Source organism: Gorilla gorilla, chromosome 8 (assembly GCF_029281585.2).
Source record: "Gorilla gorilla gorilla isolate KB3781 chromosome 8, NHGRI_mGorGor1-v2.1_pri, whole genome shotgun sequence".
NCBI lineage: Eukaryota > Metazoa > Chordata > Mammalia > Primates > Hominidae > Gorilla > Gorilla gorilla.
Window position 1 is genome coordinate 104,626,418 of NC_073232.2, and position 12,076 is coordinate 104,638,493.

The 12,076-nt window shown below is 44.4% G+C and overlaps 2 protein-coding genes across 9 annotated transcripts in view; one reads left to right on the plus strand and one right to left on the minus strand.

Annotated features, from left to right (window-relative positions):
* Nucleotides 1-5,682, minus strand: part of CPEB3 (cytoplasmic polyadenylation element binding protein 3) — a 243,816-nt gene extending 238,134 nt beyond the window's left edge. For 6 of the 8 annotated variants that reach the window (XM_055352482.2, XM_019035038.4, XM_055352480.2 and 3 more), the window contains exon 1: nt 5,534-5,682. The gene's annotated coding sequence lies outside the window, so the exon portion shown is untranslated. Of the gene's footprint in view, nt 1-5,471 lie in introns of all 8 variants that reach the window. The other 2 variants (XM_055352481.2, XM_055352477.2) reach the window with 1 other exon arrangement.
* MARCHF5 (membrane associated ring-CH-type finger 5) overlaps nt 5,615-12,076 on the plus strand; it is a 64,193-nt gene continuing 57,731 nt past the window's right edge. The window contains exon 1 of the mRNA XM_004049791.5: nt 5,615-6,137. Coding sequence (XP_004049839.1) covers nt 6,103-6,137 — 35 coding nt within the window. The 5' untranslated portion in view covers nt 5,615-6,102. The remainder of the gene's footprint in view (nt 6,138-12,076) is intronic.

Below are 12,076 nucleotides of genomic sequence, written 5' to 3' on the forward strand. Positions count from 1 at the left end.
CAACCTCCGCCTCCTGGGTTCAAGTGATTCTCCTGCCTCAGCCTCCCGAGTAGCTGGGATTATAGGCACACACCACCATGCTGGCTAATTTTTGTATTTTTAGTAGAGATGGGGTTTCACCATGTTGGCCAGGCTGGTCTCGAACTCCTGACCTCAAGTGATCTGCCCGCCTCGGCATCCCAAAGTGCTGGGATTACAGGCATGAGCCACTGTGCTCAGCCAGAATTTAAGTTTCTAACATATGAACATTGGGGGACACATTCAAACCACAGCACCAGCCCTTCATATTTTCCACTTACATAACAGATCTATAGTTCAAGTTATAAAGGATAACTTCTTTCTTTACATCCTTTCATTCTTACCCAGACCCAAGATCCTTCTTTACCTCTTCACCTACATTAATGACTCCTCTTGCTACAAAGTAGAGCCTAAATTGCTTTTACAAAGCTCTCTTTAACACACCAGTCCACAACAGTTTCCAGTGGAACTTCTACATCACTCTAAATTTCTATGCTGTTTATTTGACACTTCCTCAAATGCTATCATGTTATCATTATACAATATTTCATTATTATACCCTGTTTTATTTGCTTTTCTTTTTCTTTTTTTTTTTTTTTTTTTTTGAGAGGGAGTCTGTCCCCAGGCTGGAGTGCAGTAGTACAATCTCGGCTCACTGCAAGCTCCGCCTCACGGATTCACGCCATTCTCCAGCCTTGGCCTCCCGAGTAGCTGGGACTACAGGCGCCCGCCACCATGCCCGGCTAATTTTTTGTATTTTTAGTAGAGACAGGGTTTCACCGTGTTAGCCAGGATGGTTTCGATCTCCTGACCTTGTGATCTGCCCACCTCGGCCTCCCAAAGTGCTGGGATTACAGGCGTGAGCTACCACACCCAGCCTGCTTTTATTTTTCTAAATACAAACATATTTAGGTATGTAGATTGTATGCCTCTGAAGGGTAGCTATAGGCCAGGCACAGTGGCTCCTGCCTGCAATCTCAGCACTTTGGGAGGCCAAGGCAAGTGGATCACTTGAGGTCAGGAGTTCAAGACCAGCCTGGGCAACATGGAGAAACCTCATCTCTACTAAAAATACAAAAATTAGCTGGGCGTGGTGTTGTATGCCTGTGATCCCACCTACTCAGGTGGCTGAGGCATGAGAATCTCTTGAACCTGGGAGTGGGAGGTTGCAGTGAGCTGAGATGGCACCACTGCACTCCAGCCTGGGCAGCAGAGCAAGACTCTATCTAAAAAAAAAAAAAAAAAAAAAAAAGGTATAGTTATAATTTGCTACTAGCATACCTATGCATATATTTTCTGGAAACACGTGCTGAAGGAATTAATGAAAAAAAAACTTTCTGTAGCTTGGAATGAGGACTCAGCCTGCAGTTTATCACCAAATTTGGCAATCGACAGTTCTCCTTAGAAGGCACCTAAAAATATTATAACATTTCTGTAAGGAATACTCCAGGCCCCTTTATGGTAGACAGTTCAAAACAAGTATGATGGAAGAACATTAGAGTGGTATATTATTTTAAATTTTCTGACATATTTAGAGCATCTCATACTCAGTTATCTCTAAATCCATTACAGAATTATTAAAATAGTGGTGTGCGCCTATAATCCCAACTCTTTAGAACTCTACATCGTCAAGCTTTGTTCCTGTCCTCTGAACTTGGGAGAATCTTTAAATATTTTCTGTAGGTTAATTTCTATTTCAAAATATATCTCTGAGGAAAAAGATGTTTTTGTCTATAGTCATGCTGGTTACTCTCTTGGCTGAATATCATTTATCATAGACTTTTTTTTTTTGAGACGGAGTCTCACTCTGTTGCCAGGCTGGAGTGCAGTGGTGCGATCTCGGCTCATTGCAACCTCCGCCTCCCAGGTTCAAGCGATTCTCCTATCTCAGCCTCCTGAGTAGCACAGGTATGTGCCACTATCATAGATTTTCAACCCTACATATAAATGCAGGAGTGCATTTCAATGTGGTTTTGGTCAGATTAAGGTCTTAATAATCGAGACTTTTTTTCCTTCAAAATCAGAGAATATATTGTAATTCCAATTATTCTGAGTCTTATTGGAAAATGTAAGAGCCACAAAAAACAAAGTTGACAAATAATATTGAAATTCACACAATATGTGTCACCCATTTCAAATGTTAGGATTAATTTATTTTCTGAGTTTTATCAATCACTATTTTTGTCCATACTAATAAGAAACAAAGTTGGTAATAAAGAATTATCAGTTATCTGTTTATATGCTTCTTTTTAGATACCCTTATGAACATTTTCTGTGGAGCCAATTACTCTTTTAAAAGCTTTATTGAGATGTAATTTACGTAACATTAAAATTCACCCATTTTAAGTGTACAATGGGTTTTTGAGTATATTTACTGTTTTGCCACTATTACCATAATCTAATTTTATCTTATTTGTGATATAATTCACAAAATTATATAACCAGAACCGCTATCTAATTCTAGAATATTTTCATCCCTCTAATAAGGAACCTCATACTCATTAGCAGTCACTCCCCATTTCTCCCCAACTCCTTCAGCCCTGTGCAATAACTAATCTACTTTCCGTCTCTATGGAGTTGCCTATTCTTGACTTTTCATGCAAACAGAATCATACAATATGTGGTCTTTGTGACTGGCTCCTCTCACTTGGTATAATGTTTTCAAGGTTCTTTCATGTTATAGCATGTATCATAACTTTATTCCTTGTTTTCTCCTAATAATATTCTATTGTATGATACACCACATGTGGTTTATCCATTCATCAACTGGTGGATATTTGGGTTTCCACTATTTGGCTATCAAGAATAATGCTGTAGGCCAGGTGCTGTGGCTCATGCCTGTAATCCTAGCATTTTGGGAGGGCGAGGTGGGAGGATCATTTGTGCTCATGAGTTCGAAACCAGCCGGGGCAACATGGCAAAACACCATCTCTACAAAAAAAATTTTTTTAGGCCAGACATGGTGGCGTGCCCCTGTAGTCCTAGCTACTTGGTGGGCTGAGGCAGGGGGAGTGCTTGAGCCCCTGAGTCTGAGGATGCAGTGAGCTGGCACCACTGCACTCCAGCCTGGATGACAAAGTGAGACCCTGTCTCAAAAAAAAAAAAACCCAGAATAATGCTGCTAGAAACATTCACAAACAAGATTTTGTGTAGACATATGTTTTCATTTCTCTTGAAAATACCTAGAAGTGGAATTACTGGGTCACATGCAAATCACTCTTTAGACCAGTAACAGGATTTTTTTCTACTTTAAAAGGTTTTTGACACAGCCAGAAAGCTGACTTTTCATAAAAATGCAAACATAAAATCCATTTGTTGGTATAATAAGGTCAAGGTGCACATGTCTTTGCTATCAACAAAAGGTATCATATTTTCCAATTTCAGTTGAAATAGAAATTCTAACATTGGTTAAGATCTTAGAATCTTGGAGTTTGTACTAGTGTACTTAATCCAGATGATGGGATAAAATTCTGTTTTTAAGCAGGAAGTATATATCCAACTCCTATGGCTGACAACTGCTTAAGAAATAAGTACACAATAAGGTTAGACTGACACAGCACAAGGAGCAAAAAATAATAACTTGAAATGTTAAGACACCAGGCTGTGCACGGTGGCTCACATCTATGATCCCAGCCCTATGGGAGGCCAAGGCAGGCAGATCACCTGAGATCAGGAGTTCAAGATCAGCCTGGTCAACATGGTGAGACCCTGCCTCTGCCAAAAATACAAAAGTTAACCAGGCATGGTGGTGCGAGCCTGTAATCCCAGCTACTCCGGAGGCTAAGGCACGATAATCACCTGAACCCGGAGGAGGAGACTGCAGTGAGCCAAGATAGTGCCACTGCACACTCCAGCCTGAGCAACACAGTGAGACTCCGTCTCAAAAAAATAAAATAGACCAGGCGCAGTGGCTCGCCCCTGTAATCCCAGCACTTTGGGAGGCGGAGACGGGCTGATCTCCTGAGGTCAGAAGTTCGAGACCAGCCTGGTCAACATATAGTGAAACCCCATCTCTACTAAAAAATACAAAAATTAGCTCGGTGTGGTGGCACACACCTGTAGTACCAGCTACTTGGGAAGCTGAGGCTAGGAGGATCGCTTGAACTCAGGAGGTGGAGCTTGCAGTGAGTCAAGACAGCGCCACTGCACTCCAGCCTGGGCAACAGAGCAAGACTCCATCTCTCAAAATAAATGAATTAATTAAATAAATGAATTAATTAAATAAAATATTAGACACTGGTCACATGCGGTGACTCACACCTGTAATCCCAACACTTTGGGAGACCAATGCCGGTGGCTCGCTTGAGCCCAGGAGTTGCAAGACCAGCCTGGGCAACATGGCGAAACCGCGTCTCTACCAAAAAAATATATATATAGGTATTATATATTATAAATGTATATATGTATTATATATTATAAATGTATTATAATATATACAAATATATATAAAATATTAGACACCCCGATTAAACTAAATACTCATTTTCTTTCCCTAGGAGGAGTGTGTGTGTATGTGTGTGGTGGGGGGGTGCTGTTTCTCAAAAACATATTTCAAAAATTGGAGGCCAAGTGAGCTTCTGGTCACATTTTTTGGGTTTGTTGTTTTTTCCCAGCAATGAACACTCTAGTTCAAATATACTTCGCAAATTTTGAACAGATAATGAAAAGTTGATTGTAAAATTCTACATATAAAAAGAGCTTTAAAAACACATTTTCATTTTTTAAAAAATCAAACACCTTGTAGCAGATATTAGACATAATCAAGGGAAAACTACCAGCGTCCTACCAATCACAGCCCTAGAGAAAATGCCACAGGTCGTCCAAAAAACGCATTCGTTTGAGCCGACAGCTCTTTCCTCCCGCCAAAGCTATGCCTCGAACGTCAGAAGCTGACCCAAGGAGTGACTGATGATTTCTCCTTTTTGATTCCCCACCCCCGCCACTCCCAATCCACCTGCTTGAAGGTGTCAACGCGACTAGAAACGGTTAACAGTGACCAGCAGCAGAGAGAGAAACAAACATCCCTGACAACCCACAGCTGAGTAAGCAAGAGCTGTTTATTCACCAACGTGTTCCATTTGGAGACTGTCGGCGAGCCCTGGAAAGCCCAGGCACATTTGAGAAGGTTCCTGGAGAGGGAGAGAATCATCTTTCCTTCCCCCCACTCCCCAGCCCCAAACACACACTGAGAGACTCGGGTGGAAGCTGTCTGGTCCAGGCAGTCCCGATTTGCCCGCCCCCTCAAGAAGAACCTCACGCACCAAACCAGCCGATCCCTGGCGGGGGTGGTGTAATTCCCCCAAAACGGGCTCTGCCGCAGGAGAGGCTGGCTCCAGCGCCGGGGGCTTCGGAAGGAGTTTCTGCCACCCCCATTGCCGCCACTGACCGCCCCGACGCCACGGCCGGGGCCGGGGACCCTGATAAGAAATGGCCCTTCAGCCCCCTCCCCTCACCTGGCTCGGTCCCACCTGAGGGCAAGAGCGGAGGCAAAAACAAACAGGCACGGAGGGCTGACCTTGTTGCTACCGACAGTGGAGCGGCGCATCCTGCTGCTTCCTGGAAAGCGGCCCGAAAGACATTTTTTCCCCCTGGAGGAAGGAAACGGGAGGGCGCCGGCCGGACGGCGGCAGGCGCGGAGGCGTTGGTCCGGGCGGGCTGTGCAGCCTCTAGCGGGGACGGTCCGAGGACTACATCTCCCAGGCTGCTCTGGGCGGCCCTGCGTCGTAACCCCGGCGCGCACGGAGGCGGTGACTCTTACCTCACAAAGGTAGCTCCTCCGCCGGCAGCAACTCCGCGCCCGCGGTCCATGGACCGGAACCTCGGGCCGACGGACAGGAACCCGGGCCGCGATCGTCGCCTCCCCGCCTCAGGCTCCTCCTCCTCGCTCTCCGCCGCCTCCGCCGGACTCCCGCAGGTCCCGCACCGCCGCCGCCAGGCTAGCGGAGCTGCCCCGGGAAGCTGGGTGACGGGTTCGCGGCTGCCGCCGGACTGCGGCCTACTCCGCCGCATCTCAGTGCTATTGTCCCTGGGCCTGGCCTTGAGCGGGTCCACTGGGGAAGGCCGAGTGCGCCGGCTCCGCGGAAGATGCCGGACCAAGCCCTACAGCAGATGCTGGACAGGTACGGGCAGCTGTGGGGGGGACCGGGAGCCGCCGACCCTCGCTCTGGCCCTGCCCGCGCCCGCCCTCGAGGCTCTTGGTGAGCAGAACCCGGCGTGCCGGGAGGAGTTCCACGGCCAGGGGGCCGTGAGAGGGGCAAAAAGTTTGGAGTCTAGACCTGGGGGAGGACAGAGCGAGCGGCCTGGGTCGTAGACTTTGGGTGAAACTTAGCTAAGGAGTGGCGTCTGGTTTCCTTGGAACCCCGTTTTGACCTGAGAGGGACTCCTGTTAATCCACAAAATTAGTTTTCCTTACCCTCTTCCCCTCCCCCTTCCCCCTCCCCAACTTGTGAAGTGTTTGTCAGCGATGTCACTGGCAAGAACCGGATTATCTTTCAGGGGAATGACCCCCTTATAATTTTAAGTCTCTGTCTGAGAACCAATGATAAGCATTCTTTTGGAAAGCCTGATAGGCTGATTTCATTCTCCCCCTTTCCCTGAGCCCGCACCCCCCCTCCCCATCCCGTCCCCACCTCCGAACTGTAAGGTCAGAGTATCCGCAAGGGAGATTTAACGGTCAGACCAGAGTAGAGGTTATGGAAAACAGCCAAATGAGTCCAACCCTGAACATTTAGTGTACTTGACGATCGTTGAGTTCATTGAAGACGTTTCAGCTCGTACAGGAGTCCAGTTGCCCATTCTTGGGGGGCCCCAGTCGGTAAAACTCTTTGTGAAGTCGGGTGCACCGCCCTCTGCTGTTGAAATTCTAGTCCGTGGGTCCTACCCTGAGTTTTTGGAGACTCTAGATCCACATTTCCCCCGAGCCAAGTCTTACTCCTGGCATAGCAAGTTGTATAAGCTAATTCATGATGTTTGTGGTTGCTTACAATTCTCAATAGACACCACTTGCCACCCATTTCAGTAGGTGGTACCAACTCTTTGTACTCAGTAAAATTCCAACTGTAAGGTGTTAAATGAAGGCCCTCCCTTAATTGAGTTTATACCCAGTTAAATGCTTTTGGGCCTGCCACACCCAGAACACAAATGACCCAAGGGTACACATCCTTCCAGAGTGACAGACATTTTTTTGGAGCTTAGAATTTTGAACCATCTCAGTTAATAGGAATTATGTCACTGATTTTTTTCAGTTGAGATAACTGGTGATTCATCCAGCCCTTGTTTCAGGTCAACATTCTGACAATTGTATTGACTGCTTTATATATATATGTGTGTTATATGTGTGTGCTTTATAAGCTCTTGGAAGCAGAAACTTACTATTGTTTATCTTGAATCCCAGAACAGAGCCTGGTACTCAGTAGGTAATCAGTAAGTATTTGTTGTATGAACTAATGCACAAACTTATTTGTCAGTTTCCCCAGTTGTCTAGGGGTCTGATAATTTAGCAGGTTTTCCTTTCATTGTAAATTGGCAAATTGTGGCAAATTAAAATATGCCCAGAGGAGACCACCTGCCACTGCCAGTTCTATTCTGTTGAGACCCTGTTCTGATGCGGGGTATTTTGCAGTTAATTTTTTTCCTTTGAGGGCCTCCTGCTTTTCATTTTTACATTGTGACTTTTTTTCTTCTTTTTTTGAGACAGGGTCTCTGTTGCCCAGACTGGAATGCAGTGGCAGTGGCAGTGGCATGATCTCAGCTCACTGCAACCCTCGCTTCCCGGGCTCAGGTGATCCTCCTACCTCAGCCTCCCTAGTAGCTGGGACCACAACACATACCACCATGCCCAGCTAATTTTTTGTATTTTTATAGAGCCAGAGTTTTGCCATGTTGCCTGTGCTGGTCTCAAACTCCTGGGCTCAAGTGATCCTCCCGCCTAGCCTCCCAAAGTGCTGGGTTGTCAGGCATGAGCCATCGTGCCCGGCCTAGAAAAGTTCTTATGTCCAAAAGCTGACCTAACTTTTCATATGCCCTTTGGATATTTCCATAAAAGTAAGAAGCCAAAGAGTGAGCCTGGGCACGGTGGCTCACCCTTGTAATCCCAGCACTTTGGGAGGCCAAGGCAGGCAGATCACTAGAGCTCAGGCGTTTGAGACCAGCCTAGCCAACATGGTGAAACCCTGTCTCTACTGAAAAAAAAAAAAAAAAGATACAAAAATTAGGCAGGCGTAGTGGCGTGGGCCTGTAGTTCCAACTCTCGGGAGGCTGAGGCATGAGGATTGCTTGAACCTGGGAGACGGAGGTTGCAGTGAGCTGAGATTGCACCGTTGTACTCCAGCCTGAGTGACAGAGCGAAACTCCATCTCAAAAAAAAAAAGCTAGTGAGGCATTTAAAACTTATTAACAGAAATGTGAAGATTCTGGCTGCCATTTACTGAAGTAGGTGACTATGACACTGGCTTACTCTCATCTTTGTACTCTTTTGACATACCTTAAGGTAGATTTTTAACATGACTTTCAAAGACCGTTATTGTCTACATTAGTAGTTGGCAACCTACTTCCATGTTAGAATTACCTGGGGAGCATTTCAGAATATGCATGGATGCTGGACCCTAAGACCAATAAGATCAAAAATTTATGTAGGGTAGAGCCTGGGCATCTATATTTTAAAGCTTTTTAAGTGTTTTAGATATGGCAGAAACCTACTGCCCTAAGTCCTAAGTCAGTGATATCTTTCATGATAAGAGATAGTAGGGTATAGTGAGTAAAGCTTGGGCTCAGAGATAGAAAGTACGAAATTCGAATTTTGCCACTTACTAGCTATGTGACTTTGAACTTAGATTCTGACACTATGTATATTATCATTTATAAAATGAGAACCCTACTTCACAGGGCTACAGCAAATGAAACATACATCTCTATAAAACAGCAAAACACTCTATGTTAGCCAAGTAGAAGGCACTTAAGACTAATGTAAACCAGTTTGGCCATTTTCCCCCCATCTACTTTATGTTTACAGCTTTCTTCATCTGGGCTGGCCCTACTGCAAGTTGAACACAAAGATACTCAACATGGTTCACTTGAGGAATACCAACAGGGCCAAGAGACTAAAATATGTCAGCCTATTAGGACCCAGAATTCTTTTCATGAATTTGGCTTCTCCCCAACCTGGTTTTTGGTGGCAATTTTTGAGGGACAGAATTTAGCTCAGATAACTGTTCATTTGTTTATTTCTTTAATGCAGGTTTTATCTTCGTGAAGACTAAGGAAATGTGTGTTACATATTGTTCTGTTGCTTTTAGGTTAAGTTACGTATTTTATTTAGGCCAGGCACAGTGGCTCATGCCTGTAATCCCAGCACTTTGGGAGGCCGAGATGAGAGGATTGCTTGAGCCCAGGAATTAGACACCAGTGTGGGCAACATGGCAAGACTCAGTCTTTACAAAAATGTTAAAAATTAGGCCAGGCCTGGTGGCACATGCCTGTGGTCCCAAATATTCAGGAAGCTGAGGTGGAAGGATTCCTTGGGGGTCGTGGCTGCAGTGAGCTGTGTTTGTGCCCCTGGGTACTCCAGCCCAGGTAACAGAGCAAGACCCTGTCTTGAAAAAAAAAATGTTATTTTACAGTAAATCAATTATTAAACATTTACACTTATTGAATTTGTTTAACAAATACTGAGTGTCTTCATATGCCCAGTACTATTCTAGGCCCTTGGTATATAGTCGTGAATTGAACATAACAAAAATGCCCTTATGGAACTTCAATTCCAGGGGTGTTTGTGTTGTCTAAACTGTCAAAGTGAAGACTATTTTAATTGTAATATGAATGGTATGTTCAATTTATACAATTTAATCTTTCAGGGTTTTTAAACTAGAGGCAACTTTTTTTTTTTTTTTGAGGCGAAGTCTCACTCTGTCACTTGGGCCAACTGGTGACAACTTCTTTTATTTATTTATTATTTTTTTTTTTGAGACAGAGTCTCGCTCAGTCGCCCAGGCTGGAGTGCAATGGCGCAATCTTGGCTCGCTGCAAACTGTGCCTTCTGGGTTCACGCCATTCTCCTGCCTCAGCCTCCCAAGTGGCTGGGACTACAGGCACCCGCCACTAAGGCCAGCTAATTTTTTTGTATTTTTAGTAGAGACGGGGTTTCACCGTGTTAGCCAGGATGGTCTTGATCTCCTGACCTCGTGATCTGCCGGAATTGACCTCCCACAGTGCTGGGATTACAGGCGTGAGCCACCGCGCCCGGCCTGTGGCAACTTCTTAATAGCTGAAATTGAATTCCCTTGTCCTTTGCAAATAACTCACTTTAGTTTAGCTATTATTTGTTTATATTGGTAACTTTGATTACTGTAATATTTGTAGGTGGAAAGAATATATATACATACGTATATATATACATACATACATATATATATATGGAATTTTTTTTTTTTGCATGGAATTTCGCTCTTGTTGCCCAGGCTGCTGGAGGGCAGTGGCACGATCTCGGTTCACCACAACCTCCGCCTCTCGGGTTCAAGTGATTCTCCTGCCTTAGCTTCCCGATTAGCTGGGATTACAGGCATGTGCCACCACACCTGGCTAATTTTGTATTTTTAGTAGAGACTGGGTATCTCTATGTTGGTCAGGCTGGTCTCGAGCTCCTGACCTCAGATGATCCACCTACCTCCACCTCCCAAAGTGCTGGGATTACAGGGGTGAGCCACCGCTCCCGACCATATGGATATATATTCTTTGGATTGCCTTTCGTTTTTATAAACTATAAGTGTTTTATATAAATTTATTATTTGAAGCTTTTAAGTTGTTGTGGGGAAACAAGAATGGTGGAAAGGGGGATGATTTTTCTAGTGTCCTGAATGTTTCAGTGTCACAAATATCATTTCCCTGAAATGATAACCATTCATAAGCCCAAACCCTTTATGTCAGGCCTTTTGAACCTTAGTTAGCTCTTCTGTCTTTCATTGCTTCAATTCTTTAATAAGAAGTTGTTATATATTACTTTCTCTTTGACCACCGACATTCTCATTTTTCTGTAAAACTTCTCAAAGTTAGGAGTGAATTTACAGAGAACAATGCAAAGAATATTATAACAAACTGCAGGAATGGACCTCTGATTTGAAGCCTGGACCTACTGAGAAATGCTTTTGGAAACTACTTCTGCTTCCCCCATCTTAAAATAAACACACATTAATTTGTTGAGGTTGTTTTGCATCACTTACTTGCATCTAGTAAATAGGCAAGGAGTGTAGCCAGAATGTCCCCAGAATGGTCAGATGGGAGAAAGAGCAGAGAGAGTGGTCTATTCTTTCAGCCCCCTCCCACAATGGTAAAGTGAATTAGAATTCTGCCTCTGTGAGAGTGTTATCCACAGATGTATACCCCTTTGAAGACCAAGGAAGCTATACTCTGATAGGAGCATGCTGTATAAACAATTTCACATTCTCTTTGTCAGTTGACCTCTTTTTCTCAATCACATCACCATGTTGACAATTACAGACCAATGCCCAGAATTAAAAACCATCATCAATTATATTTATTTCCAGATATATGTAAAAAATGGAAACATCATAGATAAAATTAAATCCCCTTTGACCACCATCCCCAATGGCATATCTTCTCATCCCCACTCCACTATCATAAAATGGGTTTATATTCTTCCATCCTTCTTGGTTTAATGCTTTTATATAGAAAAGTATATTAATAGACTACTTTTTTTTTTTTTTTGAGTCAGGGTCTTACTCCATTGCTCAGGCTGGAGTGGAGGGTCACAGTCACGGCTCACTACAGCCTCAACCTCCCAGGCTCAAGTGATCCTCCCACCTCAGCTTCCAGAGTAGCTGGGACTACTGGTGTGCACCACCACACCTGGCGGATTTTTTGTATTTTTTTTGTGGAGACGGAGTTTCACCATGTTGCCCAGGCTGGTCTCAAACTCCTGGGCTCAAGTGATCCTCTCACCTCGGCCTCCCAAAGTGCGGGGACTACAGGTGTGTTCCACCACATCCAGCTTTCAACTTTTTTTTTTTTTTTTTTTGAGACAGAGTCTCACTCTGTCACCCAAGCT